A 25,584-nucleotide genomic window follows, 5' to 3' on the forward strand; every position below is an offset into this window, starting at 1 on the left:
GCTGCTTTAATCCACTAACCTCAAATCTGTTTGAAAGCTAAAACTAGCTCTAGCACTATCAAAAAAATAATTTGTGGAAAGATGCAATAGGATATCAAGTTACATTGCAGTGACCCTGTCATTCATTGCTCAGTATTATAAATCTAATTCTTAAAGTGAATGCAAGTTGCTGTGCTCCTTATATTGAATTGTTCTATCAAATTACTTACCCAAACAGATGAGCTAGTGCACTTGCAATGTAACCACAGCATAGATTACTTCTTTTTCAAAGAGACATTGGGCTGAAGGATGGCAAAGATGTGTACTGGGTTTCAGTTGTAAGAACTGAAACCCAGTACACATCTTTGCCATCTTTTAGCCCAATTATTTAGGCAAATGGTACTTTGCAGAAGCTTAAAACCTTTCTAAGAAAGCTTCAGTGTGCCTGCAGTTGAAGCTCAGCAGCAGAAATATTCAAGGCTTTTCTTCTCCAGTGGCTTCCTTCAGCCAAACTGTGCTGTTTAAACAGACTCTCAGTTAAATATGTAAATAGTTTCTATTGTATGGTGATTTTTAATTTTAATAAACACTTAATCTGGAACAAATTGTATGGTAGTAATTTGAGATAAAACAAATGACTGATGTTCTATCCAGTGGTAGCTTCATTTCGAACAGGAGAATCTCTGATTATCACCACTATCAAGATGAATGGATTCTTTTTTCAGCCACTTTTGAGAAACTGAGAAGGACCAAACCAACCATTTTTGCCTCCTTCTTGAGATTTCTTATTGTCCTGGAAGGCATGAAGAAAAGAACCAACCCTCAGCTATTCTTGAACAGCCTCTTAAAGGTCTTTAATTCAATAGCTATACTGTGCTTTAGCAACTCTTGGGAAAACACTAACAGTTCAGTACTGCTGGCCAGTAGCTCACTACAGGCTTCATTTTATTTTAAGACTTAAAAAAGAAGAAAAAAAAAGCTCAAGATACTGTAACTTTATCTTTCAAACTATTCCCTGTAGCCAACCTAAGAGCTCTGGGAAGTAAGAGGGAATATAGAAAGAACAGTTGCTCAGGGAATAGGAGGTTATAGTTAGTGTTACATAAAGTTGCTAGACAGGCTGCCAAGGTGTAGCACGAAGTGGTTTGAAATGGTATAATGGAAATTTTCCAGTATTAGCCTGTTCTGATGATTTTTTTAACTTCTGTTTTAATTGCTTTTCCTAAAGCAATTTGTATGTAACAGCTTTCTTATTCAAGAGATCAACATTCAGTGACTCATAACTACACCAAAATATTTTTTAATAGCTGGAATAGTTTATATGAGAGTAGAAAAATATTTTAGAAATTCTACCTTGCAGGGATTATAGGCCTTCAGAACTACCAAACCCACATAACCTTGTATTTAACAGAAACAGTTTAAAGCATGAGAATAGCAATGGCTGAAGTACAACCTCTACAGCCTTGTTACAGAGATGTCAGAGTGATTACCGATCAGAGACCAACCCAAAACTCTCAACGACCTGGCAAGAGGAGTCACAGCAGAGAAGGGCTGCCCTCCTGTCACACGGGAAGGCTGCACCACCTACTGTCTCCCCAGGGAAGGTGAGGTTCTTCCTTTGAGCTCGGTCCCCTTCCACTGAAAAACACCATTACAGGGACTGAGCTATTTACTTACAGATTCCACAGCAAGCATCCAACAATTACAGGCATTGTACTTCCACAGTAGTTGCAAAACCCTTCACCTTCAGTGACTGGAAAGGGCTCTAGGAAAACTATTTCAAATTTTATTATGCTCCAGTCTTCCATGCTTAAGCTACTAGATAAAAGCTAAGTAATATAATCAAGGATATGATTCTTTCAACTCAAGATCATCCTCTATCAATCACTATCATTATTCGGGCTCTAATTTTACAATCTTTCCTTATCTTGGTTTTGCTGATTTATAAAATGAAGACTCAGAGCTGAATTTAGCAATGGAAAATTTTATTAAATACATTTTTCAAAGTTTAATACATATTCCTAGTGGAAATGCAAATTTTATTTAAAAAAATTCTCTACAAAGCCAAGTTAGCTGAAAAATAGCAAGGAGCCAGATCAGATTGCATTTCATTGCCTTCTTTAGCAGTTTTCTTAGTTTGGTCCCAAGAAGGGAGTCTCCAGGTCAAATCAGAATATTAACTGAAGAACCATGCTAGACTAAATACTTAGGACTAAATTTACAAGCCATCTGATTTCTAGGAATCAGCAATGAAATAAAATTACTTAAAACATAATGAAGACCAGATGAGGGACATCCCACTTTGCATGAACCACACATTTATCAGTACAGAAGACCATGATAGCAGGTACCTCAGAATTAAAATATATATATTTCTCAAATCACATCCCCGTATCAATAGTAAAAGCACATGTCTAGACCCAAACTTTTATAGCTCTAAATTAAACCCTGATTCAATTGAAAAAGTTCTGTATTAAACATTTTTCTGTCAGTCAACACAGTGACTGTGAAGATGGCATCTGAGAGTGAGAAACAGCTACCAACAGTTTAGGACTAATAAAGAAGCCCAGTAATTGCACACTTTGATTTATCAAATATTATTCTTTTGCTTTATGAGGCAACAGTACTTGTTTCCTTGAATTGGGTGAACCCTCTTCATACTTCCCCCAGCCTTTACCAAGAGGTGTACCAGCACTGGATGCTACTGTGGATTTCAGGTTAGCCAGCAAACCTCTCTTGGGTTTCTGCTGTTTTGACTCCTCTGCAAAGAAATGCCTTTTCCGTTCTCCAAGCTCTTTTTGCAGGGAAGACACTGTTTCTTCAAGCTCAAGAACACGTTTAGCCCAGTTCTGAAGACTATTCATTTCTTGATCCTAAGAGGATAAGGCTGTGAACTCTGCATGGTCTGTCTCATGCACTTAATTTTCTGGTTCACATTTTATTAAACCCATAAACACCCTTGTTATTACTATGTCATATGGCCATTCAGTACCCATTTCCTCTAAATTACAACAAAGTAATTAAAACCCTAGCAAACTACAGGGCAATAAAATCTAGTTAGAGACCAAGTCTGACTAAGAGGCTGATGCTAAAATACTTAGCCACACTATGCAAGGAATTGAAGTTGTTCTAGGAACCAAATAAAGGTGGCTTTCCAGCCTTGCAATTTCTGAAAGCAAAACCGACCAAATCAAAACTCTTATGACATAAGTCTGCTAACCAGGACTGAATAAATGCTTCCAGTGGGCAGAATACAGAGCATTGAATATACTCTCTAATCTCTGTGATTAACAAAATCACCTTCCTAGGTGATGGATAGGAAGATAACTTCCAATTTAAAAGTTCAAGGCAAATAATTTTCAGTCTCAGATTTACATTAATAAGTATGCAGAAAGTAATCTAATGTTCAAAGAAACACATCACTAAGCAGTTATTTTTGCCTGCAGATTTGCAGGTTACAAGTGAGGCATAAATTCCAAGTGCCAAGAGTTCAAAAGTTTCATTTGTTTAGGAATGTAGTTGATACCCAATGTCAGATGCTGTAAACCTTAGAAAGTCCCTGCTTTTGAAGGAAAGATGTCTATTTCTGTATTTAGCAGTTTATCTGCCCATATCTCTCATGCAGTTTGGCCACTTCTGGCAGTACAGCTCTAAAGCCATAGATCCTTAGGCCTTATTGCAGTAGCATTTGTGCACTGACACCTTGCTTGCCTCAGCAACATGCCTCATGAGTTCTAAGCTGTACTTTCTTTGCTTGACAATATTTCATGACATCTTTAGATTAGCAGGCTTTGTCAGCAGAGTTGCCCTGTTGACAGAGTCTATCACTTCAATTGAAAAATGAGTTTTGTCTTACAAGATTCAGAGTCAAGTAGTGAAACACAAGGGCTCTGAACTCATAATTCAGGAATTTAGGCACAAAAAAAAGTTCTAACATCAAAACAAATTGCTAATTTAGCAGTGGTTTTACATGTAAAAAGATGTAGAAGCATCCAGTACAACTATAGATGCAATCCATATTAAAAAGTTGGTTTTAAATCATTGACTAACCTTGAGCATGATTGTGTGCTTCAGTTGGTTGTTTTCTTCTGCCATTTTTCTGTAGCCTTCATTAGCTTCTAGCAGGGCTTCATTTAGTTTCTGTATTTTAAACTTCAGAGATTTTATAAGCTGAAAATAAAGCCCATACACATGGAAGTTGAAAACAGCATGTTTTACATTAATTTTGTTTATGACTAGAACAGTGCAAACTGCAAGATCGAAACAAGAAAGTCTGCTTGTCTCAACCTCCTATGTCCCAGCTGATCACTTCAGGTGATAAAATACAGCTGGAGTATTCAAAGGCTGTTGTGTTGAAGCTACTTTGATTTACAGATCTGCCAATCAATGAACAGTAGCACAGACTAAGCTACATCTGGAACTGCCTGCTCCATTTCAGTGAGAGTAGTTAAAAGAACACTTTTGTCTTATTAACACTATTCATATAAACAATTGGAATACAGTTACCACAGAAGACCTCACCTTTCTGATGGGAATATTAATGGATTGAGCCTAAACCCTGAGAAGCAAAAAAATTCTGAAGAAATGTTACCCTTAATTAACTTCTACAAAGTTGCTAAAAGAAACTCACACCCTTTGCCCATGTTTAAATGGGCATGGCTAAATGGGAGGAAAAAAAAGTAGTGAATTACAAGTCACACATGCACTCATCTTTGAGTCAAAGCAACAGAAAGGCACTGATGGAATCAACTGGTTTAAACCATTCTCACTTCAGTTATTGCCAGGAATTAATCTCATCATTCTAACACTTTCTGGCCACACGATAATCAGCAACTCCAATCAAAAACTGCATACTCATAACAAGCATAAAAGCCAAACTTTCACCAAAATTTGAAAGTGACATGGGAAAATTATATAGAGCTCTCAAAAACAGGAGTGGAAAACAAATGCTACAGCCATAGCACGAGACATTAAACTTGGTAAGGAAAAAGTTATTTTTGGAGTACTCCTTCTCAGTAGAAAGGGATTTAAGTTTGCTTTCCATTTACATGGTTTATTAGAACCAGCTGGAACTATTTCTCCAATCCTTACTCATATTTGATATTAAAGAAAGAAGAAAGACTTACTTCCTCCCTTCTCCCCATCTTCTTTAAACATGGGAAAGAAGCTATCTTTACAAGAAGATCACTCAAGGAATAGAATAAAAATGCATACTTAAAAATTAATGTTTTCCATAATTCCCACCTCTATATGGTATTCAGAACACAGCAATCTTGTTTGAAGAACAGAGATATTCACCTTTACTTAAGTTTAGGGTGATGGTGGAGTTGAGAAAGGACTGCTTTAAGGCACTATTTTGATTTTAGATCTAAAATCTAAGCTATTACCAGATTCTGCAACTGTTCCCCTCTGCAGAAGCAGGCAGCTTTTCAGGAAGGAAAGCACTGAGGTCATGGCAGCAATACTTACAATAAATTCCAACACAAGGCTAAACATACTTCCTTACTTCCAACTCACACCACATTCACCATGACTTATTACAGTAGCAAATGGTTTTACAGATCAGAATAAAGCCAGAAGAGTCTCTGGCAAAAGTCATCCACAACTGTGCAAGGGCTTTTTTTTTTTTAGAAGCTCAATGCCCATTTGCAGGAATCTTCATGCTTTTGTCTACAATGCACATCTTTAAGCACTGAACCATGATAGAGTTTACAATCATTATCCCCATATAAATACTAAGCAAGAGCTACCTCTTCCTTCTCTTCACATTGTTTCTGCAATCCTTCAGTGGCTCTCTTCATTGTTCTGTCCATAAGATCTATAGGCAAAACAAAAAGTTTGTTTGCTTATACACATTACCAGAAGTAAATTGAACTTTGAATACCCAGATTACATTTCTACCTTGTTCCATGTTATTTTCAGTAGTTGGAACATCTGAGCTCAGACTCCCCAGAGCCAACAGCCTCCCTGACTGTTCATCAAGTTGTCTTTCCAGTTGCAGTATTTTCCTTTCTCTATCCTGAAAAAAAATTAAGGGCATATGGTAGAATTTGTCTGCATTTCTTCTTGACCTGATGCATTACTGCACATCCTTCAATTACTCCACACACATGCAATTTTAAATTATTTCACAGGTTATGCTTAGGAAATGACAGTCAGGGATAACAGTCAGGTCCCAAAGCCATCTAGGAGGAACTTTCTTTATGCAGGCAGCAACTCTTCCAGTCTGAGGATTTCCAAGCTGTATTAAAAGTAACCATATGGCAGAAAGGAAACTTTAGTGTGTCTGTGCTAAACACTGTTGCGAGTTAGCTTGCTAACTGAGGAAGAATGTACTTCATAGAGCTACATTTTAATCTCCAACTCTTTTCCAGTATCTGTCAGATTGCTGGGGTGGCATTTCAGAGTGAGAAATCAAACAAGTGGCATCATCAAGTAAAGTTATTCATCTAATTCTGGTTCCTGAAGCTGCCCACTCAGATTCATGCTGTCAACTAACTCTTCTACATCTCAAGGATTTCAATCGTTTCTTATCTGACTTGCTACCAAAAGCATCTTGCTCTTTGAATTTTCCCTTATGCAGCCTCTTGGCCAGTATAAGAGCACTATTAAAACTTTTTGTCCACTCTAATATAGTGTATAGCTAGGATTTAACTGAACATAGAAACAGAGTCTAAGTGAGACAAATGTGAAGGAGCTGGAAAAACAAAGGCCAGTACATAATATGGTGTTGCTTGTCAGCACCTGAATGGAGAGCTAAAAAAGCAGAAATATTTGCATATCACAGTCTACAGGAGAAATTCCCTTCTCATGTCTTGAGAGGAACCTGCCTATCCATGGAGTGTGATGTCTCATCAGTTCCAGAACAGGAGAGTGCAGTGAGAAAGCTCCTCTGGTGGACACCACATCTGTTCTATTTTTCCACTAAAAACCTTCTGAAAACAAGACCCACAGGGCTCATCTGCTGCCTGGATGCACTTAAGCTATGCAGAGGATAGAAAACCAAGTTGCTCATAGCTAACCTGGCTGCACTTCAGGAGTAACAACTTACTAATGCCAACTCTGAGCAGTTCTATGTTTAAGTACATTCAGGAGATTCAGTTCTCTACTGCATGAAGTTTGACTTCTCATATCAGTTTCTTATCCCACAATCCTCCTACCACCTGCAGACCAGAGTTCAGTTATAATTAAAATAGCTATCCTATAACAAATTCCCCATCACCCTTTCAGAGAAGCATTTTACTCTACAGCCTATGATCCCAAAGATCTCTAGAAAGCCAGACTCCTGTATACATCACTCCCCTTGGTGTTCCAATCACTGCACCATAAAGATAAAGATGACTTGGATTTAACTGAACTGTGCCCTCAAAGAGGTTTAGGTGTGCACTACAGCTGGTGCCAGAGAGAACACATCTGTATGCTTATGGTGAGCACTGAACACAAAATAGCAAGGCTGAACTGCTAATTATTTTCCTTGTTTAGTGTTATGTTCAAAATCCCAAAGTGTTTCTTTTGAAAAAAAGCAAAATTTACAGTTAAGAGGCTAAACCATACTTTAAAGGCAATCAAGTCATACCTCAACTTTCTCTTGTTCAGCTAGAAATTCTTCTATGGGAACATAATGGTCTTCAATTTGTTCCATTGCACACATATATGCATGTTTCTTAATGGCCTCTTTATACATTTCAAATTTGCTCTCGAGCTTTTCCTCATAACTGTCTTTCATATCTTCCAAGCGGTTGCTGAAGAGAACATTAGTTAATGTTTTATGTTTGCATTCCAGCTATTACATTTAACTACATGTATTCAACTGAGAATATTAGTTATTTCTCTAATCAGAAATAGTGAAACAAAAAGACAAAGATTTTTTTCCTTTTAATCTCAATGATCCTACAGACTTGCACCAAAGTGTAACTTCTACTTGCTATATGCCAAAAAAAGTTCTATAGAAGAACATACTTAACACCAGACAAAAAAAAATAAAAGAAAATCCACCAACATATAGTAATACAATTGACCACACCCATTTAGACATATTTGAAGCATATATCCTGGGGGCATCTTTCACTTTGGGTTTTGGTTGGTTTTTCTTTTTTTCCATTTGTGATAAGTGCCAAATTCATTTTCATAGCATCATAAAATGGCCTGGATTGGGAGGGACCTTAAAGATCATCTAATTCTAACTCCCTGTCATGGGGAGGGACACTTTTCACTAAATCTTTCCAACACATTCTTTAAACACTTCCAGGGATGGAGCATCCACAACTTCTCCGGGCAACCTGTTCCAATAACTCATTACAACTCACAGTAAACAATTTTTTCACAATAACCAATCTAAAACCACTCTCAGTTTGAATCCACCCCCCCTTGTCCTGTCATTATGTATTCTTGTAAGAAGTCCATCTCCACCTGTTATTTCAATACATTACACATTACTACATTACTGTCAAAATTTAAAAACATGCCCCATCAGTGATGCAGAACATCATCTCAATAGAGAAAAAGCATCAATGCTAATTCATGTGTTTGGCTAAAGGCAACCAAACAATTTTAAAGCTAGTGCAGATGTTAAACCATAATGTGCTCAGCTGGCAACCTGGTGTTAATTTTTGTTAATGATTCAAACAGCAGGAAACTGATTTAAAGAAGAGTTAAGAGGAAGTAAACTCAACTTGAAGAATCTGAACTTGAAAAACAGAATTCCTAAATTATTAACATCAGGGCAGGGAGCCACAGCAATGTATAAGATAGCAAACTAATAGTGGTTCATAAGTCATGTAGAGGAGCTCCAAAGAGATATGATTCAAACTACCTTAAGCACATGCATGCATATTAACATGACAGAGTGAATGTTTTGGAAGAATCAGAAGTCTCAGTGGAGTACCTGTAACAATCTTCCACATCTGCTAGTGCCCTCAAAGATCATGAGTAGTAATAACAAGCCAGGACAAGTTCCAATAATTACAAATTAAACAGAAGAAAGTTCAACAGAAAGCAGCATTACTTTTTCATTGTAAATGGGAAGATGCTGATCTGTACAAGTTTAATGTTCTTTCTTCCCTTTCCTTCAGGGGTTTTGAAACTGTCCAGCCCTATCTTCCCTAAATAACATGAGTAGGTAGGCCCTGAATATATACATGTGTATACACACCCATATGTGTGCATTTATACATGTGGAATGCTTTCAGTCTCAAAGCAGACTGCAATATGACTTGCCTCCAGGCTTCCTCCGTTTCCAACAGCTGTTGAAACATTGCTTCTGCCATCTCTTTACGTATCTTCACCTCCAGAAAGAGCTTACTTTGCCTTTCTGCAGCTACCTTCTCCTTTAAGTCCTCTGCAGCTTTCAAAAGCTCCTAAATTTAAAATATTTCAGTTCAAAAACCAAGACTGAAACTTATATTGACGTGCATGTCAAACAAAATACTCATACAGGCAGCCATCCACAGAGGGTACTTTTTACAAGCCTATGTTTTTTGGGGGTCTGCACCAAAGTTTAAGTGTTATCAAACATGAGTTTCTACTGCAAATACATCCTGTGTCCATCTTGATAGTGTTCACTATCAAAAAGTTTACTTCTGTTTTGGCACTTAAATATTAGTTTGTACAGCATAACATAAAGCCTACTTAATTTTTACAGTTTAAAAACAAAGATATACAATCTAATAGCAATAAAGTGCTGCATCTTAACTCGTTACTGCTGTTTCAAAAAAAGGCACAAAAAATTAAATTGTTATTTTAAAGACATGTACTGCTTCCTTAGTCTTCTTGTTGGGCAATCAGTTGAATTCCAAATTTAGCGCTTGACCCAACTAGAAAAGCCACAGGGCATCCTTCCACAACTGCACTGAATTAGGCCACTCTAAGTCTAGTCAGTCTGACACTGAACAGAAACTTAAACTTCCCATTTGATGCAGCTTCCAGCACATCTCTTTTGCTAAAACAATATTAGAACTAATAGCAATTGCTTTCTTGGGTGCAGTTCTAAGTAGGCATGTATTCACCTCATGACTCAGAATGGTGATGTCCACTTCCTCTTCTGCAGAGGTTTCAGTACTGCCAGCAAAGTCCTCTACAGATGTGTTAGCATCAAAGTGCATGATAGGTTTGCCATCACCTCCAACTAGCTTTGGTGGAAAATAACCAAAGTTTTTGGGCAGGATTGTCTGGATAACCTGAAAAATCCAGAGTTTATTTACCAATGCTGTCAATATTGTAGGTATCAGAATACCAGGAAGAAGTGGCATGAATGCATCGTTGTATTTGCCAAATATTTAATGATTACATGAATGTCAACAAAAGCTTACATGCCTTTAAGCAGGAAAAAAAAAAAAATCTGTATAACTTAAGTCTTACATTAATATAAGAATTAAGTACTCTAAAAAGAGTGAAAACAAATATCTGCTGGCAAATTTAGCATCCTTGTCTAGACAGGTGGTTTCTCTTCCCCTAAAATATAAGAGTTTTGGTGTAGTTTCCTGCAAAGTTAATGAAAAGCAGAAAATCCCTACAATATTTGCTTCTTCTTGAACTACTGTGACCAGGATTCAGCAATTCATGCTATTTACATAAAGATTTTAAGTAACTATGTCATAGGACAGCATATCAGAGAAGTATAACAAAAGTCACACCTGAAGAGAATTTTAAAAATCTTCCTCTCTGAGATCATATTAGACATGCTATTACAGACTTTTAATAACATGTCAGAAGTAATCTGTAGCTCCACACTAAAAAATTACAGTATTTCTGCCATGAAACACAGCACAGCTCACCATCCCACTCCCTGCAAGAAGCAGCTTCAGGGAACTTGAATGAGATTAAGGCCAAACATCAACCCCAAGTCCTAAATTTAATGGGAGATGGAGACAGGGAGCAGAATGAGACCCCTATAATCCAGAAGAAAATCATCATTGACCTGCTACAGCACAGAGACACACATAAGTCTATGGGGCTAGATGGGAACCACGCAGGGGTACTGAAGGAGATGGAGGGAAAGCTTGCCAAGATACTTTTTTATTATTAACTATTGCATTTGGCCAAATGGGAGCAATGCAGTTGCAAAAGATCTCATCTAGACTACAAAATAAGATGATACTCCTTTTACTAGCACCAACTGTCCAAGATGTTGGGAACAACTCATCCTGTGCAGTGGGTGTTTAACTGCACCCAGGTTAAGTAATTCATCAAAAGTTTGAATTGAAATCCTGCATTTGCTCAGATTTATGGTATAAATCAGTCATATCTGAAAGTGCCCTGTTTTACACAGAACATCAGCAGTGTAGAACTGAACAGCCAGACACCTGCAGTTGTCTTAACTTCTTACCACAAATACGTTTGAAGATGGGCAAGGCTACTAGAAGCCTTTTAGAGAGAGGCCACATGCAGAAGAACTAACATGGTGAATCAAAAATTCAAATCACACTGAAATCCATACAACCTGATAATTTCACAAATCACTAGTAATAAGATAAACAAAAAAAAACAAAAAAAAACAAAAAAAACCCAAGCAAACAAACAAAAAAAACCCCAGCAGACTAGCAGAGAAAGTGGATACACTCTTACCTGTCTGGCTATAGCTGAAAATTTCATTACATGCAGTGTTTCATCATATGTGGAAGTATGCTGGTTGATATTTACAATCATACAGGCTTTGCCTTTCCCACAAAAAAATGGCTGAAACAGACGAGTCAATTTACTCTCTCTGAATGGAATATAGCTTGGCTTCATCCTCAGGGAGGGAAAAAAAATAAAATTGTGAAAACAAAATAAAAATTTTAAAATTGTGGGCTATTATAGGATAGTTAAATGTTAAATCTGTTTCTCTCCTTTAGGAAAGGGATCCAGTAGGATGCTTGTATTTAAGCCTCTTATTTTACATCAAACAGCAAGGTCTTTCCTGGATTTCCTAGGCTCTCCAACAAACTGAACTATTTAAAAGTAAAAGTAGCATAGTGTCTGCATGACAGTTCCCTAATGTTCTACCATGTGCTTTGGAACAACCCAAAAGCTAAGTACAGGTGATCTATCAGCTGCCTGATGAATCTACCTGTATAATTTGCAGATGGAAGGGAAGAAGACAACACTGGATCTTTGTACACAAAGGGTATTATTCATATACATACACTAAAAAAATTGTGGTAGTTTGCTGCAAATTGCCTTTTTTTGCTCTCCACAAACACCAGTTATGAAGAAAACATTCTTTGCTGGTATTTCAGTGACATAAAAAAAGACGACTTACAAGATTTTGTAGATTTCCATTTTTCCCTGTGTAAGCTGCGTGCAGAAATGTAAAGGGATACTTAGTGTTTCCACCTAAAATTTAACATGTAAATAACTTGTCACTTACTTTGGGTTTTGATTTTGCTTCAATGCTGCAATGCACTTCCCAAGTATGTGAAGAGAATTATTAATATTTCCTGCTTCTTTTAGTCTGTCTCCAAAGACATGTGTTTTATTACACCTCTCTGAACCAGCCAAGTCACAGAAAGACAACCTGCATGAAAGAATTATCCAGAATAAACACATGAAGTCCTTCCCAGCTCATCTTAAAGCTCTTTGCTTGGCTACAGCAATCATGTGCTACTAAGCTCAGACCACTGACTTGTCCCTCATGGCAACCTATTGTAACTATAGGTTACAATAAGAAAAATCATCCTGGATAATCAAGGAATTAAATAAATTTTACTTTATATTAAGAAAGCTGTTGGAATACAGGAAGCTCTGGAAGTTGGATAACTTATGTGACCAAACCATTACTCACTTATAATTTATTTTATTTAAGTAAATTTATGTATAAGACCATCATCTTTTATACAGCTGAAGTAAGTCCTATAGAAATTATTCAGGCATGCATTTCAAATGTATGAAAACCTTATGTTCTTTATCCTTTCCAGCACAAGATTTTCATCTTTTTTCTTCCCTAAGCAACATACACTGTCATTCATCTAATAGCTGCTGCAAGCTTTGCCAGGGGGAAAAACACTATGACAGAGAACAGCAAAAATATACAGATGCAGTCGTTTTCTCAAGTTATCTTTTCTTAAGAGTATTTATCACTGTAACATCTGACATTTAAAGGTGTTATCTCACAGTGAGGTATATTTATTACCAACTCTGCTCAGCAGAGACAAGAGAGAAATCAGTAGGACCTTAGATTAAAACATTCTGTTACAGGCTGTTTTGTATCAAGCTAAATTAATCAGAAGAGGAAAAAAAAAAGACACCATTCAAAAAAAAGCTATCTAAATGGCTTCAGGCCAGGAAATTAGGCTACTTCCTCTAAACCATAAAAGAGCAGAGACTTAAGTATAAGGACTTAACACTGCTCTCAGGGGGTGCACTTACATTAGCATTTTATATTAATGGAGAACAGTTTTTAAGCAAATCATTTGATGATCCCCTGTTATTCTACCATTGGACCATGGAACAGTCTGAGACCACATCACCAGCATTCTTTTGGGATGATAGATTTTAATTTGCATTCTAGGAGCACAGCAAAGATGTTGTCACAAACATTTGACCCATAAAGTCTAGTCTGGTCCCAGAGTAGAAAGATAGACTAGCATAGCTTGCACCTTGAGCCTTCAGCACCAACTGCTGCCCTCCAGCTGTAGAGATCACCCTCTATCAGCCAGACACTTGAATTCTGCTTACCAGGACATATAGTCTGGTGCTGCATAGTCTTACTCCACCAGCAACTCCCCATTATGTGAGACAATACACATTTTCCTCAATTTACACACTACCGACAGAGTTGCTCCAGCAAAACCTTAGAGTAAGAGACAGGAAAATACTTCTGTGCTTGTGCCTGCTGAGCTTCCAGCCAGTTTATGTGCTCAGTAGAGTTCTGATTTCCTGCTCAACTCTCAGAGAGTTTGTTTACTATTAGAAAATTTACCAGTTTGGCATGCTTACACCTTATTAATTCTTCCAAAATATTTACATTCTTGGTAATCACATGAAGCATTCACTTACTCTGATACTCCAAGAACACGTGGCTGATGCTCATCAGTTAGCTTGAGTAGCCTGATGGAAAATATACTGTGACTGGAATGGAAAGAGGTCCTTTTTAATAATCAGTTATGAAAATTAAGCAGTCACTGAAGCAAAGTAAAATTTGTGTGCTACAGAAAGTTCAGTGCTGAAGAAAGGACAAGAATTAATTCCCTCGTTACCTTAATACATTAGTTACTTTTGCAATGCATTCATTCAGTAGCAAAAAGCAGCAATAAAAGCTATATTTTATCATTTTTTATTTCTTTCCACATAGGAAAAGTAAAAATATCATGTGAAGCCTACAAACTGTCTTGGAGGAAAAAAACAAAACCACAAGCCAGTTCACTAAAGTCTACTGATCAAACAATGAGTAGTCATGTAGCCACTTCATACAGAAAACCTTAGGCAGTATCTGAACTCAGCAAATCTGAAGGATTAACTTAGAAACAAAACAGTGGGGAGAAAGAAATAAGTTCAAGTTTTACAGCCTGCAATTTTGCCTACTTCAACATGCACAGTTACTTGTTCAGTTTTGAAATAATTCTGTTTTCCAGAAAGGTTGAATTTGTAACCCTTGAAAATCCAATAACTCTGGTTTGAACAACAATCTACACAGGCAGTGGACATGCTGTGTGAAGCCAAAGAGAAAAGCCCAGAAGTGCCCAGTTTTTCTGATTCATCAGGAAGCACAGCATACAAACTTCTTTAGCATATGCATTAAGCTTTGGGCATTCTAGGCATAAAACTCTGTAAGAAGAACATGAAATTTAACATCAGCTGTCTTTAGCTAATACAGAACAACATAGCTCTTGCTTCTTAGAGGAAAAAAGCAGGCTTAGTAACACTATGATTGTATTAGCTAAAAATAAAACACAGCACTTCCACACTTACCGGACAAATTATTAAGAGGTCATTAAAATCAAGAAAAGAGGCATTTTCAATAGAAATGATACAACCTTTATTTCCTCTCATTCCATCAAAAGCCAGATTCTCCCTGATCCCTGTCTAGAGCTAGGTAAAAAGCTAGAGGTTTAATTCTTAAGATACCAAGTAAGCTCAGATTGAATGCAGCAATCTAAAAGCATCTAGAAAATCTAGCAGCACTGCAAGATAACACGGCTTAGTCCTTCCTATATCCCCTAGTGACAGGCTCCAGGTTTCCAAGAATTATATGCCACTTCATGAAAAATTAACCAGCTTTTCCTTCAACATCCTCACACAGCCATTCCCACTCAGCACCACTAGCATTTGCCAAGACTCAAGCATTTGCATAGCACTCAAAAATGAATGTGATTTTATCTTATTGATTGTCCAAAGACATGAATAGCAATCCAAGTCCAGCTACTATTAGTCACAGAGTCTCTCCTAGTTTTCTTCCAGAGAGAATTTCATTTAAAAAAAAAAGATTAATCAAGGGAAGTATTAAACTGTTATTGAAGAGTGGTTCATTTTTCACATATTCTAAAGTCCCCTCCCTTTCCCTCAAAAGGGACAGTATGCTTATAATTAGAGGAACCAACCTTCTACTTGATTGCTCATTCATTCTAGTACAGGCAAAGCTTCGGTTCTTGTTTCCTATTTTTAGTAGTCTGCAGGCTTCTTCAGTGCTCTGAACATTAATCCACTTTAAATCTACAAAAAGAGATATTTTACATATATTTTGGATCATCAGAGAAATTCTGTGAAACTGCCTAGGTCATAAAATAGTACTATTACCTTTAATGTAACAATTTCCTCCTTGATCCTCACAAATTCTTAAAACTCTGCGCCTTTGAGTTTTTGATGTAGATAAAACATTTAATAGGTCGTACACGTATTCATTATAAATTTCACAAAAGGAAATCCATACAGATGCTTGTGTTCTTTGGTGCATATTAGTCCTATGAATGTCAAGTGGAACAAAATTCTTCTCTGCTAACCCAAAAGAGAGGAAGAGTTCAAAGATCAACTCATTGACAGATTTTAAGTCAGTATATAGAATCTTCTAAAAGGACCTAGAGAACCTGCTAAAAGAAGGCTTAGATACATCTGTGTTGTACAGTCAGATACACATGGATAACTTCAGCTTTATCCAAAAATGTTCAAACTTCTCAGCAGTTATCTCTTACAAGAATATACCCAAGTTCTAAGCTGACTGCCTTGCTTTATCACAGACTTCCAGCAGTTTATACACTATATTTGCAAAACAAAGTCCCCCTCTTCCCTCCAAAAGGAGCGAAACTATCAAAATATTTTTATATAGTTGCCCTTTCTCCAGAGGAAAGGGACAAGAATTTGGTCAAAATCTATATATATATTTACTTTGCAGTATAGTATAGGGATTTTTTTATCCACTGGTAGTTACTCACTAATATTTCTTAATTCATATTATGTTTTCCCCACACATAACCGTTTTCCATTTTACCTAGGGAGCTGGAAGGGGGATTGTCTGAAGTACAGTTAGAAGAATCCAACTTCACATCACAGAAATTTGTTGCAGTATTTGAAATGTTCTCTGTCTCCTTGAGAAAATAAGAGACTATTAAATCCACATGAACAGATGATAAGAAAAGCAGAAAAAATGCCAGCAATTCTAGTACTTAAGATTTAAATATTGAAGTAGTATTAAATGTTAGGCCACCCTTACTCTGGCTGAAAGTGAAATGTTTTTAACAACACTGAACTATAATCAATAAATGCTCTTTCCTTCACATGAATTATTGCTTGCTGCTACTCCAGCAACCAGTTTTGGTGGCCAGCTGCTAACACTGGAGACTTAACTTCAGAGTCCTAGGAGAAAAAGCATTCTGTCAAACTTCAACAGCCCAGAATGCCTTTTTGAGCTATTGACCAAATCCAAACTGTGCTTCAGTCATCTAAAAGAACTGAAGTTTCCTCCAGAACTTATGACAAACCAACACTGTGTTGCTTTAATTCAGACTGAACTAAAAGGCTGTGAAAAATAAACAACAGCATAAGTTTCTTTAAATACACACATTTGCTGAATTTCTTTACACCGACAGAATGGTTTTAAACCTGCCAAGCAAGGCAGAGATCCTATTCATTGTTTGTGAAGTGCCAAGCAGGATATGGGACTGACACACATGGTCTCTCATCCATGCATGTCAAAAATGCAGTGGAATTTAGAAAACACGTACCACATTACTTGTGCATGTGGTAAATTTTTGCAAAGGTATTCTGTGAATTAACTGTTGCTACACTGTGCTTCAAATGAAATACAGAAAAGAGTGTGAAGATGACTACCTAAAAACAAGTGGAAACCGGAACTGATGTTATTTGCCAACAACAGAAGCTGACATTCAATAGAAAATACAAGAACAGGTGGGAATAGGAATGCATGTAAAGCGTCTTTTAATCCAGTAAAAACTAGTATTTAGTCCCATGAAGAGAATCAGGAAAGGGAAGAAAAGAGGGCACAAACCATGCTAAGCAATAGTTGTAGCAGTGCTGCATACAGAGCATAAACAGTAGGACATTAAGTGCTGCAGTAACTCGGAGCAGCTCAAACCAGAATGAAAGGAACAGCAAGCTCTGTGTGACATGTAAAGTGAGCCTGGGAAAAGAGCCTACAGAAATCTGTGTAAACCAAAGCCAAGCCCACCAAATCGTATCTGCTCTCAGATTACAGCTTGAGAGAGCATCCAAACAGTGATGCTATTCATTCACAAGCTATCAAGAAGCACAGCTTCAGAACTGGGGATCGCTGAGCTATCTCTATGGAAGCGTTGTAACACACAAATAAGGTCCTGACATGTAACAGTTTCCTGATTCATTTTGACCTGTCCTTCCTGATGGTGGAGCATTGCTCTCTTTTCATTGTAGTGTATCAGCATCTAGATTATCTACTGCAACATTCAGTTACTAAGCTATAAGTAAGTTAGACTGTGGTTTAACAGAAGGAAATATTTTTATAGAGTTATCTTCAAAATAAGATATTGACCTTTTGTTCCAGACCATGGGCTCCTGTTTGTTTCTCTTTTCAAGGCTGTAGCTTCCATAAAGTTTTTAAAGGTATTTACTTACTATACTTACTATACTTTTCTTTAAGACCCCCTCATCCTCTATGCACATGTGCATACACATACTCAGAGACACTTGCAAAATAAATACGTAATCTTTCAAATCATTCCGATTTTTCATCTGAGATATTTCCTCAAGAGTTAACCAGACTCAGACTAAACAAAGCTTTGGGTTGCAGGGTTTAAGTTAAGCAGCAGAATTTGGAGTGGAACTTCACATAAGAATTTGAGTCATAAAAGGATATTTTTTCAGGGTTAATGGGAGTACTTAAACAAGGTTGGTATTAAAGGCCACAAAAAAAGAGAAAACCCAATCATTATTTCTATACGTCCCAGAATAAATTTAGAATTTCTTTGAATGATAACCGGCTGAGCCTACTGCATTCTGGGATTAGATGCACAGAATCAGAGTTCAGGGGAAAATGTCCTGAACGGAAGAAATCTGACAGCAAAATGGAACTGAACTTAGAAGTACAAAATAGTTCCAAATACACGGATGCCCATTTTCTGGTGAGAGAGTTTCTTAGCTTAGAAACAGAAATTACTATATAATGAGAACAGGAGGTTGCCACAGTAAAGACTTCTCTATTTTACCTACAGTCTTCAGAGACCAGCCTTAGCCACACAGTATTCTCTAAGGCAGGGACAGGAATCCTTTTAGAACATTCATTTTGTGGCATCTTGCTTCACTTGCTGAATCAGAAAGTTTCTTTATGAAGTCACATAAATGAGAGGTTTATAAACTTTTTATTCTGCCTTAATACCGTCTTCCACCGAAAGGGACTCTCCCTGCCTCTGTTAAGACAGTGCCATCTCTCTCCTGAGCTAGTACACGCATTTGGATGACTGCACCAAGGTCCAGCCTGAGGATTTGACCTACAAGAAGAGCCACTTAACAAGAACCAGATAGGTTTTAGATAGGTCATGTAGCTCTCAGATTTTTCAAAGGCTACTGTCACCACAGTGTCAGACTTCCTTCTCTAAAGAGGAGAAGACTTCTCTCTAGAAACTGAGATTTGGCCTTGCAATGGTTTTTGAACTGTGTGCTGCAGAAAGTTCTTCCAGTTTACCCCAATCTCCAAAAACAGCCAATTGGCATATTATTCCAAGGTTCACCAAGTATGCATATGCAAATTTATATATATACACAAAGAATCAATGGTGGAATGAAGACTTTTTAAATTTCCTGTGTTACAGAACAGTTTTAAGAAGCATTTGGTCGCTGACCTCTTTCAGTGATGCAAGAATAGCAGTTTTTAAGGCTTCTTCTTGCTTAACTTGTTCATCTTCTAGTTTCTTAACATCATTGCTCAAATATGGTTTGAAGTTCATCTTCAGGTAATGTCTTCCTTTTATGTGGTTAAAAATCACATCAAGTGAGCGAGGTAAAATACCGACATCTTTTGAAGACCCTTAAAAATATTAAAAATTAAGTGTAAACATTCACATAAGCTTGTCTTTGGATTTGACTTGGTTTTTATGCATGTAAATATTTTATACCTTGGATAGTGAATGTCTTGCCTGCATTTGTAACTCCATAAGTAAATACCAGTCCATTCACTCCATTAACATGTGCTCTTACGATATCTTTCGTTGAGCCTTCAAAAAATTCACTCTGAGTAGTTTCTGGTCCAAAGACCTAGGATAAGGGGAAGAAAGAAAGAAAAAAGGAGTGACAAATGGCACAAAAGTTTAATAAGCCAAAATATTAAGGACTGATTAGAAATGACTAATTTTTCAGAGCAAGCTGGGTAGGAGATACCAGCTTAATTTCCTGTCTTGCCTGAACCCCTTCTGAGTCAACATTTTCTGTTGGGTTCTCACAGGACGCCTGCTTAATTCTGAGAGGCACTCAGGCTTACACTAATTTTTGAATATTTTCCTACTCCTAAAATAAACTGCTCAGAATGCTGTTGAGCACATGCTGTTCAGTGGATACTTTCAAGAGCTCTGCCTGCGATGTAAAACTCCCTCCTCGTTAATTACCCACAACTGACGAGAAAATCAACATTACAATAGTCTAAATAACTCAGTCCCTGGAACTGTTCATCTTATGGTACTGTAAGAATAGAACTTCTTGGAGCAGGCAAAGTTAAGAAATTTGCTTTCAGTGTAAAAAGTTTAAGCAGTTAAGCTGCTATTCTTTCAAAAGGAAGTTACTAAATACATGTTTACATAAATACCTACAAACATAAGGTTTCCTGTAACACTGAGATAAAAGCATCTGCTGGAACAACAGAACCACAATATATTTGTGCTTACAAGACATTTCTGTAGCATCTAATCAAAGGAAACCACAAACCTGGCAAACAAACCTCCTTGTCTCATCTAATAGGCACCCCCATTGTAACACAGCTTTCCTGACAGCTTATCGGTAATTAATAAGCAATCTTTTTTTTTAAAAAAGGCAAGTACTACTACACGTAATTAAAAGAAGAAAAATCACATTGCATAACATAATACAAAAATTCAGCTTTTATTATTGTGAAAAAAGCAAAACCAAAAATTTGAAATAATTTGGCCTACCTGAGAAAAGGTGAAACTGTGCATAGCGTGACCAATCCCTCTTTCACTGTTTTTCATTGCAGAAGACTCTTTGGGTGCACTAAGAATTACTGTCTGGGCATCTTTAATAGTTACACAACCCTTAAAAAACAAGACAAGGTAAACCAAAACACAACATAAAATTATTCAGGAAGAAAGGTATCTGAACAAACAAAAAATGAACACCTCTTCCAAAAATCCTCCAAAATCCTAGTGTCTTCACCCATTTCCACAGCTTCAAAAACTCCCACAATTTACATATATCATCTCGAGGCATGTCACTAAAGAGATATTCACTTCACATGAAAGCCAGAGTATAGACAATGTCAAGGTGATCCTCTGAGGTTTTCTAAGAGGTAAAAACTTTTACTAGCATTCCTTCCAGCAACTTTTCCTTTGGAACACTTTCCAAACCCTAGTATTTTGTGATTGTGACTTGCACAATCACTATGAAAACAAAATTGCATAGAAATCTACTGTTTTTCCATATCAGTAATTTTCAGTGTGAAACAGACTAAGAACAGAATTAACAAAGTAAAATAAGTCTGAAACATTATCCTTTGATTGATAAACAGTGTTACCAGTAATGAAAGAAACTGAATTAATTTCAAGTAATTTGACTGCAATTTCTCAATTAAGCAAAGGTGAAATACCAAACACTCGCTGGCAAGATAAATATAGGATGTAGTGTTAAAGGAAAATTGATTTTACACCAGACTGGGTACCACAGATGCAAAGTGAACTCCCAGTATACCTTAACAATGTCTTGATGCATCATCTGAGAGAATTGACTGTAACTTAATCTGACATTTATGTTCAGAGACTGGCCAGAACTTCTAAGATCAAAAATCCATGTGTGGTATCTACATAGAAAGTACTGTTGTTCTTAGAAGCCTCAATTATTAATTTATATAGAAGCTCTATGCCAGTAATTAACTAGTTCAGACCTCATAGCAGCCTCATGAGGCTGCTAGTGAGAAAACAAGAATGGGCAGGCACTGATCTCTTCTCTCTGGTGACCAGTGACAAGACAGGAAGGAATGGCCTGAAATTGTGTCAGGGGAAGTTTAGTTTGGAAATTAGAAAAACATTCTTCACCCAGAGGGTGGCTGGGCACTGAAACAGGCTCCCCACAGAAGTGGTCACAGCCCCAAGCCTGACATAGCTCAAGAAGCATATAGACAATGCTCTCAAGCACATGGTGTGACTCTTGGGGCTGTCCTGTGCAGGGCCAGAAGCTGGACTTTGATGATCCTTCCAAGTCCATTCCAACTCGGTTTATTCTGTGATTCTGAGAAGCTCTAAGAAACTGCTTTCTGAAATTAGACCTATCACCTGCTCACTGTGCCAGGCACTAAACTTACACAGTCTAACATTTCTCCCACATCACCAGGGACAGGAATGCAGGTCAGATGTACTAAACCCTAGAGGGCTACAGAATAATCCAGGATCTGCAGCATGAACCATCAGCTGCCACCAACCTCACAGAAGCCTGCGAGTAGAGGCCCAAAGTAGTCAGATCTGCAGAGATGGAAGCCAGCTGGTAACAATTCACTCCACTTGTCTCCCCCAGCTAACCCTGCAGGTAAGTTGGCAGGAGCTGGACCATTTCAGGTACTGTAAACATCATTTATATCCAAAAAACACAACTTCCTGCTTTCCCACACATGACTCTGGAGAATCACTGGCAGGAGTACAGAATTTCACCCGGAGCTCTTAAGTTTTACTCCCATAAATCATTATCTCTATAAGCATCAACTAATCAGTTAACCTGTTGATTGTCTTTGTTTAAAGCATTGGCCTATAGCTGTAAGAAATAAGTCTTGGGTTCTACTTTTTTTTTTTTTTTGGTGGCATGTATTTGGAACAAAGGTGCTTTCCTGAAAATGATGCACGGCAGGGAGGAATAAAAGACCTGAAAATTAAATTGATCTGTTTGATTTAATGATTTGGAAGTGAGGTTAACTTGACTGTTTTGCATGGGTTTCTTCCATTTGTTATCAAGCACTTTCTTCTTGGATTTAGGTGATAGCAAAGAAAGTAAAAAACACTGAAAATGTTGAAGATATTTCAATCATTGTGTTTTTGGAGGCTGAGAAAAAAAGCCTTAATCCCATGCGAAACAGATTATACAGCTAATAGGTTAGAAGTTCAACTACTTCTGCTTGAATTACATGATAACAAAAATAATAGCACAAAACTTCAACGTTCACTTTTTTCCTCCCTGCTTTTAAGCAATATCTCACTCCAAAGAGCAATGTGATAAACAACTCATGAAACAACTGATTTTGCAAATCAATTTACACTTGGAGCCAGCTCAGACTGTGGAATTTACCAAACTGGAAGCACTGTGAAAGTACACACTATTCAAGGAGAGCTGACTAAGCAAAGGCAAAGAGAAGTTGAGGGGGGGGAAAAATTATCCAAGTGAAAGTAATACAAAGGCTCCAACTGTGATAGATCAAAAGCAAGAAAGCATTTTTAAAAAGCAACTTGCAAGAAGCAAGTAGGAACTAATATTAAATCCTTCTCGGAGCTTTTCAAGCTGACCTCTCTTCGATCCAAGAGCCTGTAAAGACAAAGGCTGAGAGATATGATATAGAGATGTTGTCCTCCAAAGGCAGCTAAAGAAATTCTTTGCATCAGTGATCACAATGTTGGGAAGGGGAACACTTTTAAACATTTCAGGTGTGTGTATAAAATGCTGAAGCATCTGAATCTGACAGTGTAGAAGTTACAGAACATTTTTGAGCAGAAAGTCACCAGGATGAGGTAGGAGATAATTCAATAATTTCAAAGAAACTAAAGGGTCAGATACTCCAATTATGCCTAGGATTGCACCATCACTTCCATGGAATGCCTTTGTATCTTGAGCACTACATAGAGTCGACACCAACTTTTAAATTATGTGCCATGGGGAATTTTGAAGAGCTACAGGTGTGCATGTCCATACCATACAAATAATTAAAAGCCATGGGGGTGGAAAAATTATCTTTCATCTGTCCAGGTGCCAAATAATTCCATACGGGGACAATACATGCCTTATGCAAAAGAAAGTTCTGCCTTACAACACTATGTGTTGTTCAGGGGAGAAGAAAAACATTATTTCTTAGTATTACAACAAACCTGGGATTCATGGCTTTCAAGCTCTGCTATAGAAAAAGGCCTCACTCTCAAGAAGACTTTCAAAGGCTCATATACCTATTCATTAAAAAGAAGAAAGACACAAAACACAGTTATAATTGCCACTTTTAAAACAGAACAGCCCCAAATCATATCAGCATACATATCTGATACAGTGTTTCCTATTTTATATTAATGTCTCACGTTTTCCTTTCATGTCAAGTTCAGACTCTAAGCTTTTATTTGTTGCTTTACCTTCTACTGTCCTTAAGTAACCCTTTTTTTGTGTGCTCCCACCCCCTCCAGCACTCCCCTCCCTTTAGCATTCTTTCATGACAAAGCCAGTATTTTGATTTTAAAAGAGCACAATACCAGAGGCACGAACTGCAGTGCTTCCACCTTCTGGTCTCCAGCTGTACTGAACTCTAGCTGTGTTATTCTAACAGCTGCTGCACAGTACTGCGCTTTCATTTCGTACAGAGCATATTCAGTTCGCACTGACTGACATGTTCCTAGCCTCAAGAGACCATTTCCTTTTACCACCATGCAGGCACCAGACCCTCATCTTCCTCACAGCAACAACCAGGCAACCGTTCTCAGTTGCTCAGGTGGATTTTTTCCATCCCCCAACCATTATACAACTGTCTCCCCACCCAGATAAAGTAATATTAGCAGGGAGTATTTTAGAGGGATCCCAGCACTCCTTCCTTTCTCAAGGAGCTTCAGTCTTTACTTTGGCAATGTTTCATTCAGCAGATGGATTTACCGGAGTTCTCCACAGCTCTGTCATGACCAGCTCTAATCAGACAAAGTGAAGTCACCTGAGGAAAAGTCACCCAGGAAACTTATCCATCTAAAAATGCATAGTTGGGTTTATTATCTTCTGCTCCAGTACAGCAGAGCATTACAGTTTTTTATTTCCAAGCACCTAATGAGCTTCCACATCAAGGAGCCATATATTTTTAAAGCTTATTAAAAAGAGAACAGTACAGTCTCATTGCATTCAAATTGCAGTTACTGAAGTCCTTTACTTTTTTCTCAGAGTTTAGCACATCACATCGCATAGCACTATGTATCTGCATTTGGTGCAGGCTATGACCTGTGTGTAAGCAATGAGAAATAAGCAGAAGAATTAAACACACGCCAGGGCAGAGGAGTACAGCAGTTCTTACCAAATTAACCTTTGTTAAAGTTTAAAAAAAAAATAAATCAAAAATACACCAAAATCCACCAAAAAAACCCCCAGCATCACCAGAAGACACCTTGTAAAACCAATCCACACCTGCTGTTCCTCTGTATTGGGTAATATTGTTGATTCCAAGGGTGAAGGTTTACCCTCTACACTCAGGAAAGAAACCGATTCCAACATATCACACACTTCAGTGGAAACATAGTTTTTCCCCTCAGCCATCGTTCTCTGCAAAGGAACTTGTAAGGAAAGGAAAAAAATATAGCCCATCATTTTCTCAGAGAACGAACGAAATATATATGGAGCACAACAAAGATGGGGCCAGCTCGTATACAAACGAGCAGTTTCGAAGAAGACGGGGTAATCTAGAGAACTTTGGTGAGCACAGCCTTTAGAAAAAACCACCTGGCAGGTTATACTAGGAAACACACAAGGGAAAGCGCGCTAACAGCCCCAGCTGGGCACGGCTCCCATCCACCTGCAGCCCCTCCCGGAAGACTCGGCAGTGGCAGACACCGGGGGTAAGGGTAGGGATAAGGGTAAGAGCCGCAGCCGCTCCGCTCCAGGAGCCGCCGAGCCCCGCTCGCCCTTCCCGGAGCGCCCTGCGAGCGCCGCTACCTTGCCGCGCGCGGGAACCCGCCAACTAGGCCTGCGCGGGCGGGGGGCATTTTTGGGTGGAGAGGCGGGCGCTGATTGGCTGAGCGCGAGGGGAGACGAGCACTGATTGGCCGAGCG

General features: G+C 37.9%; 1 protein-coding gene across 1 annotated transcript; it reads right to left on the reverse strand.

Annotated features, from left to right (window-relative positions):
* Positions 1-1,945: 1,945 nt before the first annotated feature.
* LOC106851220 (kinesin-like protein KIF20A) lies at positions 1,946-25,245 on the reverse strand. The gene is made up of 18 exons (XM_088175133.1): positions 24,943-25,245; positions 23,664-23,738; positions 20,520-20,639; positions 19,494-19,632; positions 19,222-19,405; positions 16,379-16,515; positions 15,691-15,888; positions 15,495-15,606; positions 13,954-14,025; positions 12,326-12,472; positions 11,542-11,707; positions 9,984-10,154; positions 9,196-9,335; positions 7,556-7,721; positions 5,881-5,998; positions 5,730-5,797; positions 4,030-4,149; positions 1,946-2,852 (listed from the first exon to the last, which is right to left on the reverse strand). The coding sequence occupies exons 1-18, from the start codon at positions 25,120-25,122 to the stop codon at positions 2,577-2,579; spliced, it is 2,589 nt and encodes an 862-aa protein (XP_088031259.1). The 5' UTR covers positions 25,123-25,245; the 3' UTR covers positions 1,946-2,576.
* Positions 25,246-25,584: the final 339 nt, after the last annotated feature.

The sequence above is a fragment of the Sturnus vulgaris genome, chromosome 1, assembly GCF_052056855.1.
Source record: "Sturnus vulgaris isolate bStuVul1 chromosome 1, bStuVul1.hap1, whole genome shotgun sequence".
Lineage (NCBI taxonomy): Eukaryota > Metazoa > Chordata > Aves > Passeriformes > Sturnidae > Sturnus > Sturnus vulgaris.

Excerpts from the sequence above, each read along its gene's own strand:
- LOC106851220 (XM_088175133.1), bottom strand. The coding sequence starts at position 25,122 with ATGATGGGCTATATTTTTTTCCTTTCCTTACAAGTTCCTTTGCAGAGA. Across the intron at positions 16,516-19,221 it reads ATTCTTGCATCACTGAAAGA|ATCTGTTCATGTGGATTTAA; the intron begins GGTCAGCGACCA and ends GCTTTTCTTATC. Across the intron at positions 7,722-9,195 it reads GAAACGGAGGAAGCCTGGAG|CAACCGCTTGGAAGATATGA; the intron begins GCAAGTCATATT and ends TGTTCTCTTCAG.